General features: G+C 33.0%; 1 protein-coding gene and 1 long non-coding RNA gene across 4 annotated transcripts; one reads left to right on the top strand and one right to left on the bottom strand.

Moving 5' to 3' along the window:
- Positions 1–7,284: 7,284 nt before the first annotated feature.
- Positions 7,285–12,200, bottom strand: LUT1 (Cytochrome P450 superfamily protein). Of its 3 annotated transcripts, none has more exons than XM_078299547.1 (10): positions 11,667–12,200; positions 10,886–11,182; positions 10,547–10,744; positions 9,861–9,962; positions 9,631–9,771; positions 8,936–9,043; positions 8,770–8,852; positions 8,360–8,522; positions 7,788–7,846; positions 7,285–7,601 (listed from the first exon to the last, which is right to left on the bottom strand). In XM_078299547.1, the coding sequence occupies exons 1-10, from the start codon at positions 12,126–12,128 to the stop codon at positions 7,571–7,573; spliced, it is 1,644 nt and encodes a 547-aa protein (XP_078155673.1). In that variant the 5' UTR covers positions 12,129–12,200; the 3' UTR covers positions 7,285–7,570. The 3 variants fall into 3 exon arrangements, with proteins under 3 accessions (XP_078155673.1, XP_078155674.1, XP_078155675.1); XM_078299548.1 differs by having other exon boundaries at positions 7,367–7,601; positions 7,756–7,846; XM_078299549.1 differs by having other exon boundaries at positions 7,367–7,601; positions 7,767–7,846.
- Positions 12,201–17,794: 5,594 nt separating this feature from the next.
- LOC144551964 (uncharacterized) lies at positions 17,795–18,516 on the top strand. Its single transcript, XR_013510896.1, has 2 exons — positions 17,795–17,902; positions 17,990–18,516. It is a non-coding gene; the product is annotated as an uncharacterized LOC144551964 (long non-coding RNA).
- Positions 18,517–21,509: the final 2,993 nt, after the last annotated feature.

The raw sequence follows: 21,509 nt of genomic DNA, 5'->3' as shown, positions 1-21,509 counted from the left end.
AGATAATGCACAAAATAATATTATTGAGATGTACTACCGGAATATTTTTGAAAAATGCGTATATCAATTAAGATTTTCTTACATGTAATGTATCCACACAAATGCTACGTAATATGTGTTTAGATTTATTTTGGCTTATTTTATAATTTTGTGATACTTTCTTTCAGTGATGAAGAAGATACGCAACTTAATTTTCTATGATATCTAGTTGGGTTCATATATAGTCATGTGATCTTTGACTAAGCTTGATGTTCTAATTACAAGTTCCAAAATCTATGTATTTGGATGTTTACGTACAAATGAAAAAGTACAACGAATGCAACCACAAATATTCGCAAACAATTAATGAGAACAAAGCATTCTCGATCGAGTCTTCAAGTGACACCCGAACCATAGTGGACACAAATTACTTTTTTTTTTTTAAACCTTGAGAGTAGCTGTCAAGTATACGGTGGACACAAATTACAGAGCCTAAGCAGACAGATAAATTATATATTTTCAGTGAAAAATTTTGAAAATAAATTTATTGATGATATTTGTAAATAAGTCTTTAGTTTAGTAATTAAGAGAATGTAGTTTGTATTTTTAGGAGAGGTCATAGATTTCAAATTCAGTAAAACCTTTTTTTTTTATGTATATTTATATTGGAGAATGTAGTTTGTATTTTTCCGTATGAGAGGTCGCAAGTTCGAAATTCGGATGGAGAAATTTTTTGTGGATATCTCCATTTTTATTTTTATATTAAGCACATATGTGTCCTTAGCTGCCAACAGTTGTGATTAAAATATTAAATTTTAAATTAAATATCAGTCTTCCAATCAAATAGTTTGTCTTTTTTTTTTATTTATTGTATTTTTTTATGTTTTCTTACATGTATAAATCTAAATTTATTTAGACATGTTCCCGTCATACAAACTACACATGATTTTTAATGTAGGTTATGTTCAGACAATTCTGACGTTACAAATAAAGTACAGTGAATCAACTTAGCAAGTGTGGAGTGCTTCTCTGGCATCAACTTAGTTCCCATCTGAGTACCGAATTCGGATCATATCTGGTACTGGACAAGAAAATATTTTAGAATTAATAGATCCGGACTGTTCTTTAAACTCTGTACGAATTTTAAAGAGAACCCCTTACACTTAAGATGCACCGGATTGAGTTAGGTCCAGCTGAGAGTTAATCTAAACCGTAAAATAATGACCTCTTTTGAAACTCTTGACAGTAGCTGTCAAGTATAATTTACCGTAAAATTATGACCTCACTGTTCAATATATGAGAGAATACTTGTTCCCTAAATACCTCGTGCTGTTTTTCTAAAAAAAGAAATCACATGTCTCTGGATTTCATCTAGGTATTATCCACTCAAAGTCTCATGTACCATATATAGTCCATTGATATCAAAATTATTTTTAAATCTAGACAAAGATGAAAATCTAGTTTTTTTTTTTTTAATGTCCATAAAAATTGATTACAGATCATGTTAGATACTTGTCTACTTGATTCTATCTAGTTAGATCCGGATCATTCAATTTAAATTTGCATGAATTTTAAAGTTGCCTCTCATATTTTAAGTAGGTTTGGATTTTTTGTGGCACAACCGGGACTTTTTATATCCATGTGATATTTCATTTCAGATTTTAAATCGTAATCTCTCATATGGTGAGTGTTATTTTTTGTCATTAAATCAAATATTAATTTTTAAAAAGTCCTTATTTTAAGTTTCGAACTTGTGATACTCTCACATGTAAAGTTTGTTCAATGCCATCTTTTGTTTCTCTTGAAAATAAAACATGTTAACAATCTGGTGATAGGCCTAAATTATATACACATTCGATCTGATTTTTATCACGATTTGTATTTTGAATATAAAAAAAAATAGAATACACCTAGAATCAAGTTACTGCATTTGTTTGGTTTTAACTTGCAGGAAATGAAAAAAAATAAAGAAAACCGAAGAAAAATACCCAGTGCGGACGCACGGATTGCGATACTGCCACACTAAGTACTTAGATGGATTTCTGGACGCACGCCAATTTTAAAAAGATATAATGTGCTGTGCATCAAAATTTGTGCAGACGCACGAATCTTGATGCAACCGCACTCTGGTCGCATAGAAAAAGTCCGAGTCTAATGCAGACGCACTTAGTAACCAACCAAAAATAGAACCTGAATTTAAAACGGCCATAGATTTTGACTCGTAACTCCGTTTTAGGCATATGACCACTTTTCAGAAAGCTAGTGAGAAAATCTACAACATGAGAAACTAAAAAAGAAAATTTGGGAACCAATGCTGACGCACTCAATACTTGGACGAATTTTCAGCATCTCAGCACTTTACAGAAAAATCCGAGCCTAGTGCGGACGCACTCACCTCCAGTGTGGCCCAGAGTATCCACACTGGATCCGCAGACAGCCAGAAAATACGCATTTTCGACAGTTTTTTTTTATTTCTGGCTCACTAAAGGCGCGTTTTAACAATCAAATTTAGACATGACAGTCTAGAAAATAATCCAAAGATAGCACCCACTAACCCCACCTTCTAGCCTCTAAATTGGACATGGTCTTTGGCTATAAAAGAGGGGAAAGAGGGGGTTCATTCCCATTTAAGGCATCATTCTCATCTCTCTCATCACCCCTAAGTGCATGTCTATTTCCATAAAATATAGCAATAAATCTGCAGCAATTCTCGGAGTTCCAGAGGCTTTTCTAGGAAGGAGAAGAAGAAAATATATCCAGGATTGAGGTTTTTAATTTGATAAAGGGTGTAATCATTTCTTTATTCTATTTCTTCTTATTTTTGCCAATTTTTATAATGGATCTCTCTAAGAGAGAGTAGATATCTCTCTAGGAATTTAGGACAATGCATGAACTTGTTTAATTATATTTTATTCGGATTTTATTTTTTATGATGATTGTTTGATTTTATATTAATTTCTGTGATTTATTCTTTATGAATTACATTAGTACTTGAATTATAGTTCACCTTGTTAGGTTTAATGAATTGAAGTAGCTTGAAATCATGTTATATCATGTCTTTCCGCTTTAGTTTGTTAAATTCTAGTATTGGTCAAGGTAAGGATAGTACTAATTGAAATCATAAACATGTATCTTATGATTTAGTTTATCTTAGAACCAATTTGATATCAAAACCGTATTTTCAGAAATTAAGGTTAGGGTTTGGTGAAGTATTAAATTGAAGTCAAAACCTAATTATGACACCTTAGAACAAATATTGATATATACTTTGAAGCATGTGACTTAAATATCTCTCTAGGTAGTGACAGCCCTAGAATTCGAGGAACATTAATGCAGGGGCGGAACTAGAATTTGAATATAGGGGGAGCTAAACATCATTTTAAAAAAATTAATTGAACAAATTTATAGCACAAAATCTTTCACTATTTGATTTCATAAAAAAATACAATAGATAACTAACTCCAATAAAATACCATGTCTATCAAAACTAAACTAAAAACATGAAATCTGATAGTTGGAGGCGTTTCTCTGAATTTCTTTCATATTTAAATGATCTTAAAGAACTATGTGAAGGTTGCTTTTGATCAATATTCATCACAAGCAAAATTTAAAGAACTATGTAATCAATTCAGAGATCTAATTATCAAGACTTGAAATTCATGTCAAAGTTTGAGTTGTTTTCCTTCGCCTTGAAATAAAAGTCTAATGTCTTTCTCTTAAATATAATTTTATCTATACAAATTATATATAAAAAAAATAAATTATCATTTTATCTCAAAGTTATAAAAAAAAAAATTTAAAAACTATAAACAAACACAAACCTTAATTAAAATTGAATTTTCGCTACACTTCTGATTAACTTTGCTTTCTATAATTTTTGCACATCGCAACTCTTCTGAAGAGATGATTGATTTGTTTTTTTTTTTAATGAACTGGAGATCGATGCTACATGAGATTTCAGATTTAATTAAGAAGATTTATTTCTTTCAATGACATTTAATGTTTTTATTTCAATTCTTTGTACGTTGATAACTTTTCAAATTAAAAAATTTCTTCATTATTTTAATATTGATGGGGCAAAAGTCAAGAGTACATATGAAAGCAAAATTCACAGAAGCAAACATATTGCATAATTATTTTTCAAATTTTATCTTAAGACCCTATACATTTGTCATATTACATAGAGGGGCTACTATGTACAAAAATTATATTTTACTCAAACTTCTATATACTTGACAAAAAATAATTGAAATGATAGGGAGGCTTAGCACCCCCCCAAACTCTATTATGTTCCGCCACTGATTAATGCATCCACCCAAAGTATTTGTATCAATATTTGTTCCAAAGGCTAACACAAGTTATAAACCATTTTTTTAAGCTTTCTTAGAATAAATATTGATGTTTGTTTTGGAGCATGTGTATTAAATATCCCGCTAGGCAAGGTAAAACTCCTAAAGTTTGAAGAACATTAAACCATCCACCCAAGATAACGGAGTCAAAATTTATTCCAAGAACAACATAAGTTAGAAACCTCGTCATAATCAAACATGAATTTAAACAAATGAATAAATAGAATTAGCAAATGATTGTAAACCGATTACCCCTAGATCTCATCAACTTGAAAGCAAATCAATTTTTATTTTCTTTATTTATTTTCATTCTTTGTTTAAAAACTCCTCTTTTCGGGTATTGAACCCATACTTAGGATTGATAGAACAAACCCTCCCCAATTGTACTTTACTTTCTTTCATTTTCTGAAATTAATTGTTAAAGTTCTAAGCTAAATATCTAAACGTACTCCCTGTGGTTCAACACCCTAAGTACTACATTGATTGGTTGTGCGCTTGCAACAAACATTTCTTTGGATATTAAAGGTAATAAATTTAAAGACATAAAGAGTATACATCAAGCACAATTCCGTATCTCTAAAATACTCATCACCGGGTTAGTTCACAAAGATCGCGTTACAATCAATCTAAAAAAGAGGTACAAATGTTGGAAATCAGAGTTCCTACTAATGATACTTAAACGTGCTCAATTTAACTTATTAATTAAGAAATTAGTGATAATTATTTAACAGTACATAAAATTAACATTTATGTAGGGTGATAAAATTTTTTAGTTCTCTCATTGATATCTCTTCATGGGGAGACTAGAGTCATATAGGAAATTTGAATTGGTTGGTTATATTTTTTTCTTCTTCTTTTCAAAAAAAAGAAAGAAAAGGTTTGATTTGTAGTTATCGCAAATTGAAGAAAAAAATACAAAATTTCTTCGGATAGTCAAATTTGTAGTTATCGCGATAGTGAAAAAATACATAATTTCTTCATTCTCGTTTGACAGAAATTACAACAGCGCGCGGTTTCTTAGAAAAAATATTTCTTTTCCTCTTCTCTGATATTTTTCACCCCGTCATTTTGTAAATTACTCTTCGTTTCCGATTTTGTGGGAGTCTCCCTGACCTCTCCCTCTTATGTTCCTCTCTTGCAGATTTGTGCGCTCTCTCTCTATCTCTCTCTCTCAAAGCCTCCTAATTTGGGTCTGGATCCCCTAAAGTAACTAAATTTTTGAGTTTAGATTTGGACCGTCCGATTTAAATCCGGACCAATCCAATCCGAGGTGGAGTGCACAGAGTCCCTTTAATCTGACAACCCGATTTGAATCCAGATCTAAACTAAAAAAATTGGAATACTTTAGAAGACCCCAACTCCCCTAATTTGTCCCTTTCTCTTTACTCAGTAATCCTAAAATCTCTACTATATTGTCTAGTCCATTGGTTTATGTTTTCTAGAACTAAATTTCCCGAAATTTTTAAATATACTATCATTCCAAAAAAAGATAAACCCAAACATCTCGGTTTTGAAAATTTTCGAATTTTGACATGACCGCATCGCCTAGATGCGGCCACTTTTCTGCGGGCCGCATCTAGGGGCAGCGGCCCTTTTTTTTTTTTTTTTTTTTGCTTTTTTCTCATGTGACTTTGAACTGAAAACAGGGTGGCCGCTTCCTCGGGATGCGGCCCTGGCCGCATCGCCTAGAAGCGGCCCGAAATAAGGTGGCCGCTCCCTCGGGATGCGGCCGTGTCAAAATTAGAAATTTTTCAAAAAAAGGGTGTTTGGATTTATCTTTTTTTGAACCATGGTATATTTAAAAATTTCGGCTAAATTTCCATTCCTGTGATTTGTTTTCTATTGTGATCTTATTTGCATTTGCTATATTGTTTTTTAACCAAGGAATCAATAACCTTGAATTAATCGCTTCCTCTGGAGGGGAAGTACAGACCATAGAGGTAGGCAATTGCAATTTTCATGTTTACATGTTGGATTGGATTATTGGAAACAACAATTGTAATTTCTAAGCGTGGGACTGTCACGCAAAAACAGGAGCAAGAGATCAATTGGAATGACATTTTAGCTAATGAAATGTTTAGCATGTGGAGAAGTTCTACAAATAATCACTGAATCGATATATTATTAGTTGAATGATATAGTCATTTTTCTATTTTGTGATTTTATCATTTAAAAAAAGTTTTAATTGGTATGAAGTATATGATTTATGTATTAACAAGTTTATTGTTATATATTCTATGTTTTTGTAGCAGGTCTCCTTTGAATCTTGGATCGTCTTGTGTTTCTGTCCAAATGATATAATTATGTGTTATAGCATTAAGTTGTATTGATAAAATCGATCAACCTTCACGTTCTGTTATTTTTTACATTAATTTGATTTCTGATTTAGAATTTATCTTTAAATAATATATAAAATTTTAGTAACGTAATATTATTTTGTTAATAATTTAAAAATAGTAAAAACATGTCTTGATAGCTATATATTATAATAGTCACGTACGAATCAAATATGATAATGACACATTTTCTGAAATGCTAAAGCAATAGCCACATATAAACCAAACATGATAACAACACATTATCTAAAATGACAATTTATGGTATTATATTTTCTAAAATCCTTCTATTTTTTATTTTTTGAAATGATTTATATAGCGAACTAAATGCTCCCTAAAAGATGAGTTCATGGACATGGTGATGGTCATGGCATAAATTTTTCCTTTAATATATTCCTACGGTCGTACGTTTCATATCAACATACACATCCTTACAGTCGTATCTCAGATAAATTATTCTACTCTGTTGAGTCATGTTATCTAAAACAAATTATTCTTGCCATAGCAAATTATGGTGAACTGATAATCAGCATCACATTTCCTATATTCTAAATATGATATGTTCGCTACATTTTTTCAGGCTTCTCAAGTGATGTGAGATGGCAGTGACACCAACAACGGGCAGGTAACAGACAAACAACATACCTACACAATTTATGATACAATAAGCAAATCTAACATGATAAATGATACATATACACTTGGATACGACGATTCCCATAACAGTTTGCTATACATAAAGTTTTGCTTACTCGGACGACTGGAAACATGCACAGCCTCAGAGAAGCTACCAGCCTTAGAAGACAATGCTGCATGTGCAACTCTCCTTTTTCTCTGAAGTCTAAAACAATGCCAAAAAATCCTCCTCTTCCTTTGGTTTGCGCTTCATATAATCCTCTCTATATTCTACTTTGTAATACTTGCTTGATTTGTTTCACTGCAAATTAATGAAGATACCATGAAAGTCATTTCTAAAGTTTAACCATAGATATCCCCTATGTTTCAATAAAATAACATGCATATACAGTTCAAATGTGAAATTAAGTGATACCACGAGATGGAATGTAAAATGAAGAGTATACAATCTATACAAAGTACTAACAAGGGTGATATTTCTTTCTACTTCAGTGTCAGAGCTGGCTCTTGGTAAACTTTCCTCGGACTCAAATTCATATACAAGCCCTGCATATAAGATAAAATTCCAACTCTAGTAAGGAGTTAACTTGAAAAGGATAAACTTCCAAGTACTTTAATTGTTTACAATATAAACGAACTGGAAAATTATTATTGAAATTGACTTGCATACAATTTCAACAAAATCACTCAACAGTACTAATCACTAGAAGGAAATGGAAGGAAAATGCAATACAACCCCTAAGCCTATAATTGAATTGTATCATGTTAACTTCTGATATTTTCGAGCTGAAAATTTTTGCAATTTCTTACAAGATGCTATTCATGGAATATGTGGAAATTTATGTCACAGTACAGTCATGGAAAAAGAGAAAACTACGCACTTGGTTTTGTGTTGGCCAAACTGTGCTCTATCACAAGACTAAAATAACTAATAGAAAATTGTAATAACACACTCATCGAGCGGAATATGCCTATTTAACTAAGTGGAGTACTTTAATTTTTAAAATAATGTTTTGCTCTTTGCTCCAATGTCAAAAACAGTAGCATCAATGTACTTACATTTGTTGTATGAATAGTTGCACCAGTAGTCATGCTGATCTTTTGATCAGGTACTAGCTGGAATTCAATTTTCTGCAAAACAACTGCAAGTGCTACAATAGCTTCTAGCAATGCAAATTGATCCCCAACACATTTTCGAGGCCCACCACTGAAAGGAATAAATCTGTGGCAAAAGAAAAAATGTAACAAAATGCCACTAAGTTACATAGTTCCGCAGAGAAGTAATTATTTAAGGATACTCTCAAGAAGAGACGCGCCATTAACAGGTAAGCTATTGTTAAGATGAGCGCTTGTTATACTTAAAATGTTTGTAAATAAAAAAATTATAATTTAAACTCTGAGGTCAGCAACTGGTAAATCTCTTCATCTAGAATAAATTACTAAATATCAATCATATAAAAAATTCCAACCTGAAATCTGTGTTGGATTCATTTGGAATAGGCCCTTCTAAGTCGAACCTCTCAGGAATAAACTCATCTGCTCGATCCCAAACCTTCAACATAACCCAAATAAATGAAATCTAGGGGTTTGAGAAACAAAAAAAATGGAGTAGCCTATGAATCTAATGCAGGTTACCTGAGGCGATCGGTGTATGTTGTAGACTGAAATCATGACATCTTGACCAGAATTAACTTTATATTTTCCTGGAAGCACATCATCTACCTGTGCCCGTCTTATTAGCACCTAAATTTAAATTTTGAACAGTGGTATTAGTAACATAAGATAATTCTGCTAATTGTACTAAATCCTTGGTAAGTTTTGCAGTCGGCAAAACTAAAAAAATGAACCAAATAACCAACTTGTGAATGTCAACCTAATATTTGCAATAAGTTGAGCACCAGAGCTGATACCAACTTGCAACTGAAATGACCAGCAGTTACATCTGAACCCAATTTGCGCTAAACACCAAGACCTAAGTGGTCTGAAGCCCCAATTTAATATTAACCAGATCTAAACCCAAAAAATAAATCTCAACTGAAATGCCAAATAGAAATTGTCTGGGTTTAAACATAAAATACCACCTAACGCAAACCCAAACTGTAACAAACCATAACCAAAACATACCCAAAATGGGCCCAAAACACACCATAATATGACCTGAATGACCGAAAACTGCATGAATGTGATTCGGCAGAAACAAATGACAAGCAACTTTATACTGCTACAAAACTTCTCTTTTACTTGCCATGAAGTGATGAACCCAATACTGGCCCAAGTGTTTGTCATTGCTAGTTTAGATGATAAAGTACAAAGAAGAGCGGGAGAAGTACTGGAGGATGGGGATATAGGCGCATAGACTCATTTATACATCGCATCAAATACTTAAGATTTTTCACATCTTCATATCTTGGGACTCTGCCTTGGAGAACCAGGTCAACCTCTTCTTGGGCCTTCCTCAGAGTTTCTGGATTCTACAAACATCGCCAGATATCAGATGGTTGAACTATTTTAACAATGATCATCAAATTCATAATGCTTGAATTCACACTGACATATACACCTTGGTTAATAGATACAATGTCCATGTCAAAACAGAGCCAGTGGTTTCGTGACCGGCAACCAACATTGATAGGAGGTCATCTCTCAGTTGAACACTGGAAACCTAAATGAAACAACGATACCAAATAATGCAAATCAGCAAAGATGATGAGAAATTGTGTTGTTATGAGAATTTTTTTTTGCAAAAAGGCATTATCAGAAGCTATAAATTAACTTTTTTCATAATGTAGTCATATGAAAACTACTAAGCATAAACATATACACATGACCGTGTTTGGTTATGGAGTAAGAGATGGAGACCCCTAACTCCACATTTAAGCCGCCAAAAGAGGAGTAAGATGGAGTAAGAGGAAATAAGAGGTGAGTTAATCCTAAAAGTTATTCCACCTCTCCAGGCAGTTTAACTTACTCTACACTTACTCCACCTATTAGCAGATGTTCATTTCCCAACATCTTACTCCTTCAGGCGGATTAATTTAAGACATGACTTAAAATGCCAAACAAGGTGTAAAATATGTGTAAGATGGAGCAAGCAATTTGATCCTCCATTAGCTTTACTCCACAACCAAACATGACACAAAAGAAAAGCCATCATTGGAAGAAATTTCAGAAAAATAATGGATAACCAACAGAGATACTAACAAAAGCAAACGATGATATCATAACTTTCTAAGTATTTTGAAAGACCTCTTCACGGCTAGCTAGTAGAAATCGAAGGATGCTTGGATCAGCCTCGTTTACATATTCATCCCCTTCAATTTGTTCATTTTCAGCTTCCACTATTTCTTTGCATTTCTTTATCAGTTCCTCTACTGTTTCTCGTATTATCCTAACAGCTCTCTCTGCCTTTATTTGTCTCGGTATAATCTTGCAAAGAATACTTATCTAACATAAGAGAGAAAAAAAAAAAGACAGTTACTTTTAATGTTTTTGGTCATTTAAACCAAAAGAAAGAAAAACAAAAAAGAAAAGCAAAATCAGTGCAGGGAATTGATAATGAAAAATCTAACTACAATATAAACACACCTTCCAGTATGGTAAAATATCAGTAGCGCGAAGCTCAGTTTCCTTCAGTGCTGAATATACAGCATCAATAACTGGGCTGTCAGAAGTTAGCGAGTCAAAATTGTAGTTGAATAATGACAAACCAATTACATCAAGAGTTAGCTGAGAGAATTTTGCTTCCATATTTACAGGCTCCCCAGACAAAGCATATGGATCAAGTTTCTCTACTAATCTCTCAGCACATTTGGCAAATACTTTTTCAACCATCACTGATAGAAACCTCTTATGCAGAGATGGAACAACTGCCCTTCTTCTTATCTGTGTAATTGAACAAACTATCAAATAATTACCTAAACATGTAAAACAATTGATGGTAGATACTAAATGTGTATAGAACAATAAAATTGTCCAAATTATTGAATGTATTAAGCTTAGACTGGGCTAGAATTAAAGAAAACCAAAATGTGCAATTGCCAACTTGCAGTATCAGCCACTGTGATCCTAAACTGATTTGGTTATGAACAAATTACTTGGAAAATTCAGAAAACACTCAGATAACAATTGAAATAACTATTGACCACATATGAAGTTTCTACTTTGGGAATACATATAATGACTGTTAGAACAAGTGCTGATTTTCATAATGGAGCATCAATGTTTGGTAATCCTGAACGATTATCATGTGTAAGAGCATCCATGTACTAAAAATATAGGCAAATACATAATTCTTAATACTAACAGATTACAAACAAAAATAGAAAAAAATAATAGAATAGAGAAAATAAAGACAAAATTCATATACCGTCCAGAGCGAACCTTCTGCTATGGCGAACCCTGAGCCGAATAGAAACTCTGACACTTCTGACACAAGGCCCTTAGCATATATACTCCCGTAATTTCTCAAGACATGCTTTGCAACAGCAGGGTCACTCACGATCACGAAATTGCGGGGCCCAGCTGCCAGTCGGTACACCGGGCCGTTCTCCATCATCCACTTGTACAAGGGCAGGAAGAGGGCCCCACCAAGCAGGTCCGACACGTCATCCAGCTTGGCATTGGCAATTGGGATGCCCGAGTCGTCGCGCGGAGAGATGGTTCGAGTCAGCGAGGTTAGCCAGTCCGGGCTGACCCATGAACCGCCAGATCCTTTATTTTTGTCGAGAGAGGCAGTGGCAACGAGGCTCCTGTGGGGTTTAAATAAGCGGCGAGGTGAAATTGACGGTGCAACACGAGGGGGCAGAGGTACAGCCAAGAGAGTAGCCATGGCGACTTGGCGAGGGGAGAGTGATGGCTTGAGTGTTGAGAGGTATAAAAGAGAACGAATAGTCGGGATGAGGTGAGACGAATTCGCATCCTCTGAGATATCTCATATTTTGCGTGACTTTTTGGAACATCTGAACCGTTCAAATATGTTCTGCACGAATCTTGAAGCTCAAATAATACTGGCCCCTGCGGTGATACGCACTCAGGTGAGAGCGGAAGCGAGCGAGCCAGCGAGGCGAATTCGGATCCCAAAAGTAGCGGGAGAGGGGGGTGTCCGATGGGCATCGGACCAAATCCGGTTCGATGGGGGGTTTAAACCGTCAGATCTGCTTTAGGATTCGCACCCGCAATTTCGCATCTGCTTTAAAATCCGTACACACGAATTCTAAAGCAGATCTGACGGTTTAAACCCCCCATCGAACCGGATTTGGTCCGATGCCCATCGGAAACCCCCCTCTCCCAAAAGTAGCTCATTATATCCGTACGGACCGTACCACCCGAACTGTTCTGCCACGTCAGAAAAAATTAAAAGATTTATATTAAACCCGTGCATTCCACTACCTCGAGGGGGCTTCACTTTAAGATGCGTGCAAATTCGTCTTGAACGACTCAGATCTAACCGAGTACCTTGCGGATCTTAATTCGAGGGGTTTAGGTAAATTTTATGAACGGGTTTGGCTTCTGCCAGCATACGAATAATATGTATTTCTGTTTTGGTTCTCTAGTTTTGCGCTGTATGAAGTTAAAACTACTCTGTTAAAAGCTTTACCGTAGTTGATCCAGTTCGATCTAACTGGAGTTTTTAGATGATGATAATAATTCAAAGGCCCATAGGCCATGAGGCCCATGATCCAGCTGTATATTGAGAGACTGGGCTCCAATGAAAAAAAATTGTGAAAAGAGTAAATTATACAAAATCGCTCAATTACAGTTTGATTTTGCCTACGGGGTTCACTGGCCCAAAAAAAAAAAATTGATTTGTAGAACTTTTTCAATTTGAACTGAACTGGTATAATAATAAATCAATTTTATTCTAGCAATAAAATCAGTGTGGACAAGTGAACAAACACATATAATACAAAATAAATGTGTATACTGATATAATAATTTGCGTTGTTATATATCAATTAAATCGATATTAGCATCAATATTCATGTCATCATTAATTAATTAGAAATAATATTTTCAAACATCTCAACATAAATATCGTTATAATATAAATGCTAACATGAATCTGCACTCAGGTTCTTGACATGTAATAACTGAAAGTTTTAACCATAAAAATCATACTTTTTTTATAACTATAAAGACAATTAAAACATGAATGATATCTTAAAGGGAATTTTTTTTTTTTTTTTTACAATTTACTCGTGCAAAATTTAATGAAAGCAACAAAAACAATATTATTTTTAATTGTACTTTTCTGTATATTTAGAATGATGATAACATTAAAAAAATATCGTTTCATAGTAGGTTTGAACTCCGTGTCATCATGCCACGAATATTATCCAATTTGTGATTTATTTTCTAAATAGATGCTTAAAATGCATTATCTATTTATACCTCATCAAGAGGAGGGATTCAATTACATCTTTTTTGGTGACACCGAATGACATTCTTCATTTTCAAAGTTTTCAAAATTCAAACAGTCGATTCAAACTGTTTAACATAATGAATATATTAAAATATGCTTGCAGATCAAATTTTACATTGTTTCGAATTTTTTTACTATATATTAAGTATTTAACAAAATCGCTATATTCCGACCATTTATCAATAATTGTCTCTTAATTCCTTTGCCCTCTCACAAAATAAAAATGTTACAATAGTTTGTTCACCTCTCCCTCTCAATCTCCGTTTCTAATTAAGTGATATTTAGTCAGATTCGATTTGAATTCGGATTACATCAGAACGGCTTATTCGGATTTGTTATATTCTTTTTTTTTTCTAGTTTTTAGTGACCATGATCTGGATCATGTAAGTTTCAATGATATGAGATTTCAGATAAATCTTTATATGAATTAATTCGGATGTCGAATTGTTTTAGTGTAGATTATAGCATAATTTTCTTCGTTTCCAGTTAAATACCGAAAATCCTTACAAATCTTTTTTTAATTTTAGAAAAAAAAAATAGGAGGTCGAGCTTTAATTTCTAAGATAGAGATTCGTACATTGTCACTCAACTATTTTTTTAAGATAAAGAGAAAAAAAAAAAAAACCCTCTCACTTTTAAAAATTTACAAAAAAACCTCTCATTTAAATATCGAACCAGCGACCTTTCACACAGAAACTAATTCTTCTCACAAATCTATTTTAAATCAAAAATAAAATAAGTAAAGATCATCCGTTCATAATCGGACGAGCAGAATTAACAATCTCTTTAAATTATTCATAATTATGACTAAAAAATTGGTGACGTTCTGATAGAAATCGGATCAAATTTAATCTGATGTATGTTAAAAATTTAATTCACATTAAAATTCATGCGGACAACTTTAAAATTTATAAATATCAAATTAATAAGAATCAAACGGCTACGATCAAGCATCAGACTACTTAATTTGATCCGAAGCTGATCGGACGGCCCCCAGTCCCCCACTCTATAGACTAAACCCTCAGACTTAAATCTGTTTATGCACATGCCAACCCTATCTCTCTGTCTCGCCAGGTCAGCTCAAGCAGTGGTCATAGTTGGCTGCTGGAAAGTTTAAGAAATATATAGCTAATTATGTAGTGCTTCCTTTGTCTGTAGCGTGTAATGCTGTATTTCAGTATCGGAAAAAAAATCCTCATTAAAGGAAATGAAAGGGACGGGATGACGGAAGATAACTCTTCGAACAGTAAAATTTATATTCTAAATTGAGGGTGAAATGTGTCAAAATTTCCTTGTCGCTCCCATCATAACAGTATTTGCTCTCTTTTGTTTTCATTCGCTCCCGCTCTGATTGTCCTCTTTTTGAAGCAAGTGAACTCGTCTGGTCAGTTCGGATTTCTCTAGCTCTCACCTCTGCACAGATAATTTGTCATTCGCTCCCTCCGCATTCCCCCGTCTGGAGTTGAACCTAAGGGACGGAGTCAAATTTTCGAACTAGAGATTAATTATATAAAATTTTCTACAAAGAATGGGGATCATTTTACAATATCATTATTTAGTAGTCACTATTAAATTTTTCAAAAATAAAAAATTATAATATCATGACATTTTACTTTAAATTGTATAGAAAATTATATATAAATTAAAAAATTAAAATAAATGAAGGTTAATTGACTCCATTCTTTCTATATAAGCCGCCACTGATAATTTGAAATCAGTTCACAACTTCACAGCTAGACTAAGCAATAAAGTACCTCGTATTTTACTCTCTACTTCTGATTGTCTCGCAATACCTTCTACAGCTTGACCTACAGTAGTGCCTTGACCAATTCCAGGTCCAATAGAAGCAAGCCCCATAGCCAATCCAGCAGCAATAACAGAAGCGGCAGAAATTAGTGCAAGTCATTTGACAAAAATAGAAATTAACTGTGCACTGTTGATATTTTGGTTTTTTTTTAAATAAAAATGAGATTAAAATTTTTAATTATTCATAAAAAAAAACTAAGAGTTGAATTTTCATCATACAATTTTTCATACACACAAAAACATTACCTTAATTAACTCAATAATTAGACTAAAAGAACCTACACAAACAAACAAAAATGGCACTGAAATCCTAAAAAATCTTGTACAAGTTTATCTTTTGTTGTTAATTTAATGATTCCCACGTGTGAGAGTTTGAATTTTTGTGAACATATATGAATGACCGAAAGTGTAGCGAGTGATTCAGAAGTTAATGCATTCATTTTTGTTCATGACTTCTCGTTGCTCTAAACTACAAGTCAGATAAAAGTGAAGCATCTTTTGTGTAGATTCGATTGTTTCCTCAAAGGATATCTCACATACTGTCTCTTCAACAGGGATACATTAGATCTGATTTTCTGAACCATGTATGATATGGTGTATCGTGTTGTGAACAAAATAATGACATGGCTTAACAGTACAGTAGAAGAGATTATCTGTAAAGAAATCGTGCGTCCCATAGTCATAAGATTCACTAATTATTAGCGAATTAAACTCAAATAATTCATTTTTTTGGTGATGCCGAACCGAACGCCGAATTATTCGGTTGACTGAATTTTGACCGAATTAAACTCGAATTTTTTCCAGAACATTTTTTTTTTTGCTCTCTTGCAGGACTGAGATCTCTGATCCGGATAATTTCAAATTATTTCCGAAATATACCCGAATTATTTCCGAATCACGAATTTTTGATGTCGCCGAACCGAATCCGAATAATTTATTTATCTCTATGGGTCCCATGTGTCAAGAACTCGCTACATCTAAGGAAGTTATACTGTCGCCGCACAAGGATTCGAGTACTTTAAAAGTCGGTTTTCAAAGCTGATACTAAATTATTTTAATTGCGTTCACTGTTTCCTTTTTCAAACCCATCATTCGGCATCCTATGTTTTGAAGTTTGACTCGTTCCAACCCCTTCAACGGGTCCCACACGTGCCAAGAACAAACGATCCAACGGTAGGGAAGCCATTCATTTTACTGCTTACAAAGAGCCCACATCCCCATTTGTCTCCTATTCAAATGAGGGGATTCTTTCCTCTACAATTGTTCCGAGGAGAAAACACCAAATTGGATTAGAAACGCACTGATTTTAAAGTTTTTTAATTCCTTTTAAATGTATGCATGTAGTCTAGGGATTGGAAATCTATTTTGTGAAGACTTGAATTCAAATTCCAATGGCTATATATTTATATCGTCTGTTTTATCTTTTTAGTTCTCTATTTAAATTTTTTAGGTCTACTCTTGCGCACAAGTAACATATTAAAGTGTGAAATGTGTTTTATAATGTCGATTTATATTTATGATTTTATTATATATTTTAAGTTATTATGATGTTCTTATATTTAGAGTTGTTTACTGATAATTTGTATATTATAAAATTAGAAAGAAAAAATATACCTTTAAAAAGCATTGGTTTGATGTTTCATTAAATAATGCGCTAAATGTTAAGTAATGCGCTAAATATTAATTGATTTGTCTGCTGTTAAATATCGGCATGCGCTAGAATGTTGATTGAAGATATATAGGAAAGTCATTAATCGAATATGAACAAAACCATCAAAATATTTCCAAAATCAAAATAGTATTTATGATTCATCATAAGAATAAATTTATTAAATTTCAAAACACCTAAATGTAGAAAAAATATGGATCTTATCTTATCATTCTCTAGATTCTTCATCTCTATCTATATGATATATTAGCATCTAAAAGCACTAATCTATTTATTATACATACTTTTAATGCCACATATAGAATTTTTTTTGTAGGTAATTCTAGTTAAAAATCTTTACACGGAAGCTATAAAAAGTTTCTGACATTTAATTATAGCATAATTTACTTACTTATAAAAAGTTTTTGTAGGTAATTCTAAATATAACTCTAAATGAAAGTTTCATTTGCTGATAGAAAATTAAAAATAATATTAATAATTAATACCATTCAAACCCAAAGAAAGGTACTAAATTTTTGATTGTATGATGATTTTACCATAAATAATTTTAGAGCAGTCAAAACCCAGGGAGGGTATCCAATGCCCTCTCCCTCTCCTTAAAACAAATTCTCCCTCCACTTTCCCGTGAAAGAATTAAGAGAAAAGTTTTCTACTTTACACATATTCATAGCAAGTAGATAAGCATCAATTCTAGATTCCTTCTTTGGTACGTCTCTTCACCTCCTCACCTCTTTATTACACAAAGCACTTGGAAAAACAGAGACTTGATTCATCTATTCTCATTTGAATCTAGTATTTATTTCTTCACCGCAACATGTCGACCTCACCGGAATACTCGCGACCATCAATCGAGCCAGTCGATGACAACACCATTTCCTTCATTTCTCTTGACGATGTTACTAGAGAGAGAAAGGGAGAGGAAGAATGCCGCACACCGACTGGAGAGGAGTATCGATTGGTGTCGGCACCTAACACCTGCCCTCCTGCTCCAAGGAAGAAGTTTGTGCCGGCTTCGTGCAAGAAACGATTAATGGAGGTGGATATTCTCTCTGTGAAGTATGAAGAGGTAGAGGAATGGTTTCGATCGAGGGATCAGGAAGCAAAGGTGTCTTCTTTGCCTCTGGATTCTAAGGTGAAAAAGTTAGATACTGGTATTTGAATTTGAACAGGAATTAATTAATCAGTGGTTAGAAGTGACATAGATGCTTGGCCTTCTTTTGGTTTTTATAGTTAAAATTTGTAGGTTGAACTTTCTTTTTACTTTTTTAATTCATTTGTTGTAGCTTTGATGATCATGTTTTGATAAAGATGAATTTATTACCTAGGTAGGACTAGATGAGATATGTATTAGGTCTTTGATTTTTATATCCATATATAAGAGTATACAATTACATATTTACATGTGATGTTTATTTTTGTGGGTTGATTAATTAATAGTTCTTCATTCAAAACAATAGTTCGCTTCTTCTGAGAAATTTTATATGATCTGCTTCTATCTTTTTCACAGGAAAAGATATATAATTTAGCACCTTTCAAGTAAAGGAATTGCTTCTTTTTTTTTACATTTTTGAGAGCTATAGGCATTTTTCTAAATGTGTATGATAATTTCATCGACCTAAGAACTTGAGTTTGTTCTAGGTCGCATGTATTAAATCCAAATAAAAGGTCTTTATGGATATTTAAAAGGTGAGAAAATTACTTCACATCTTTATTCTAAAATATAATTAATTAAGGGGATATACACGAATTCTATCTCAGAAATTAAGGCTCGATCCTTAATTTGCTTTCCTAAAAAGAATTTCATCAACATGTTGTGCAATGCCAACACGGGGCAAATTAATGTTGCGGGTTGCGGAATATGGTTCGCTTGTATTCAGAGATGGAGCCAGATTTTCAAGTTATAGGGGTCAAATACAGATGAAAAAGGTCAATTATATAAATTTTTTCATACTGAATGGGGGTCAATTTGACAATACCGGTATAATAATTTGTTCTGAAATTATATAGAAAATCATATAAAAATATTAAAAAAAAAATTGAAAATTAATGAGGGTCAATTGACCCCCATTCGCTATACATGGCTCCGCCCCCTGCTTGTATCATTGTTGATTCGTCGAGAATTTCATAACAAATTGTTAACTAAAAAGCACCCCCACAAAAATGGAGAACAGGCTACATTAAGTCAATTTTGAGACAAGTAAAGAGTCATTTGCATAGAAATATAGTATACATGAAGAAAATTTGGAGGAAAAAAAGGCTAATCAGTGGTGACAAGCAAAGAGATTCAACTATAAAACATGCAAATTAATTGCTGGATATAAAGAAACATTAGTGGTAGGGGTGTCAACGGATACGGTACGGGTCGGATGGAGGTATTTTCATACCGTATCCGTAATGATAACAGAAAAAAAAAAGTCTTTATCTTTATCCATTCCATAATGATAATGGTACGTTACGGATCAGGTGGAGGCATCTAAATGCTTTTTTTTAACAAGCAAAATATATATTATTACTCAAAAGATAAACTTATCCGAGGATGTTTGATTGAATACAGTCGTATGAGTTTCCAACATATTCACGTAATAAATTATTATAATGGACAAGCTAGTGCATATAAGCAACTTAATTTAATGCTATATAACCAAGTAATTTTTTTAGAGTTTTAACCCATATTCAATTAAAATATGATCATGATAAGTGTGTTGAATTTTTCACTTACTTTCACATTGTAATCATTTTCCTAATTTTTTTTTCATTTCTAACTCTTATTGCATCAAAATCTCCGCTAAGCAATCATGGTTCTATTGCAACCTTACATTTTTTTAATTATATATGTCGAGTAGAACTAGGTGTTCCTAAGTACACCAAAGTTCTTTTTGTGAACTTAACTTTAAAATTTATCGGATTTATTTTAAACGACGAATCAAAACTGTTAAAAAATTGCTACCTTACGAGTGATGCGTCTACATGTGAAAAATTTTAAATTTTAAATTAATTTTGTCTAGAGTCAAGTGGTCAAAAGGCATCGAAAAATGAATGCATTAAAATTAATTTATAAACCTTTTAATTTTGACAACTTGACTTTATACTAAATTAATTCAAAAGTTAAAATTTTTCACATGTAGATGCATTACTCGTAATGTAGAAGGATTTCAACGGTTTGAATTCTTCGTTTGAAACCAATCCGATAAATTTTAGAGTTAAATTCACAAAAAAGACTTATCTCCATTGACATATATATACTACACACCCATTCTACTGAATCATTTTATTTTTAAAAAATTATAATAACTGAAAAACAAAACTCTTAACAAGTGCATTTAATCTGGAATTTATTACTAATGAATCCCCACACAAAAAAAAAAAAAAAAATAGATGACACCTAATTGATCTGCCTAGTAAGCAACGTCAAATATTAAATTGTAATGCTACAATTAATAATTTAATATTAAACATTTTCCCAGAGAAAGCCTGAATTTTTGTCTTTTGCAATACCATATCTATACTATTAATTCCTATTAAGATCATTAACTATTTTAATCACACGGTTAAATGGAACTTAAGTCAGAAGAGAAACACCTTTCAGTGCATCTGAGGCCATGTCCTTCACTCTTGACCTCGTTTTAGCTTTTGAAGAGGTTGACAAGACATGGATCTTAAGTCACAAACTCCTTGCCTCTTTCCCGAGTTAGGAAGAATGGAGGAAAGAAGAAAAAAAATGATGATGTAAAGTTTGCACCCTCTAAATTAGAAGGAAATAGATTTCTTTAAATTTTGAAGACATCTCCTCATTTATCTGTCCCTCCATTTATCTCTTATAATTTAACAAAGTTATACGAATGTTTTTATTTATCCTCCTACCATTCATCCGTATCGATATATATATATTTATGAAAAGTTAAAATTATAAACCGTCCCATGAATCTAAACCAGATGTACGAATCTCAATGCAAATCAAACAGCCTAGACCAAAGATTGGTCCAATGCACATCAGAACCCCCTTTGTTCCTTCAACTCTGGAAGCACCCCTTTAGTGGCAACTTCTTTTAGGGAGGGATAATTCTCCTGCAAATTCACTGTTACATGTTCACTTTGGAAATCACTTCACACTCAAATAAAGGCTCAGTATCAATATTTGTTATTTCACGCTCGGTCTCACATTGTCAGCTCCTTTCTTCTCACTATCGATCGACCATCCATCTCATTGCTCTTCACCATCTCTCCAACATTTTCAGACATAGCATTGTTACCAGTTCGGTTCATTTCTACTACAGTCTACAACACTTACATTAATCACCAATTTCTTCTGATGC

Source organism: Carex rostrata, chromosome 3, assembly GCF_964058835.1.
Source record: "Carex rostrata chromosome 3, lpCarRost1.2, whole genome shotgun sequence".
Classification (NCBI taxonomy): Eukaryota; Viridiplantae; Streptophyta; class Magnoliopsida; order Poales; family Cyperaceae; genus Carex; species Carex rostrata.
This window is presented reverse-complemented; position numbering and strand designations above follow the sequence as displayed.

What these genes read in the sequence shown, in the direction of transcription:
- LUT1 (XM_078299547.1), bottom strand. Translation starts at nt 12,128, where the DNA reads ATGGCTACTCTCTTGGCTGTACCTCTGCCCCCTCGTGTTGCACCGTCA. An exon ending in GCCTATATCCCCATCCTCCA is followed by an intron (nt 9,044 to 9,630) that starts GTACTTCTCCCG and finishes ATTTAAATTTAG; the next exon opens with GTGCTAATAAGACGGGCACA. An exon ending in GAGCCAGCTCTGACACTGAA is followed by an intron (nt 7,602 to 7,787) that starts GTAGAAAGAAAT and finishes ATTAATTTGCAG; the next exon opens with TGAAACAAATCAAGCAAGTA.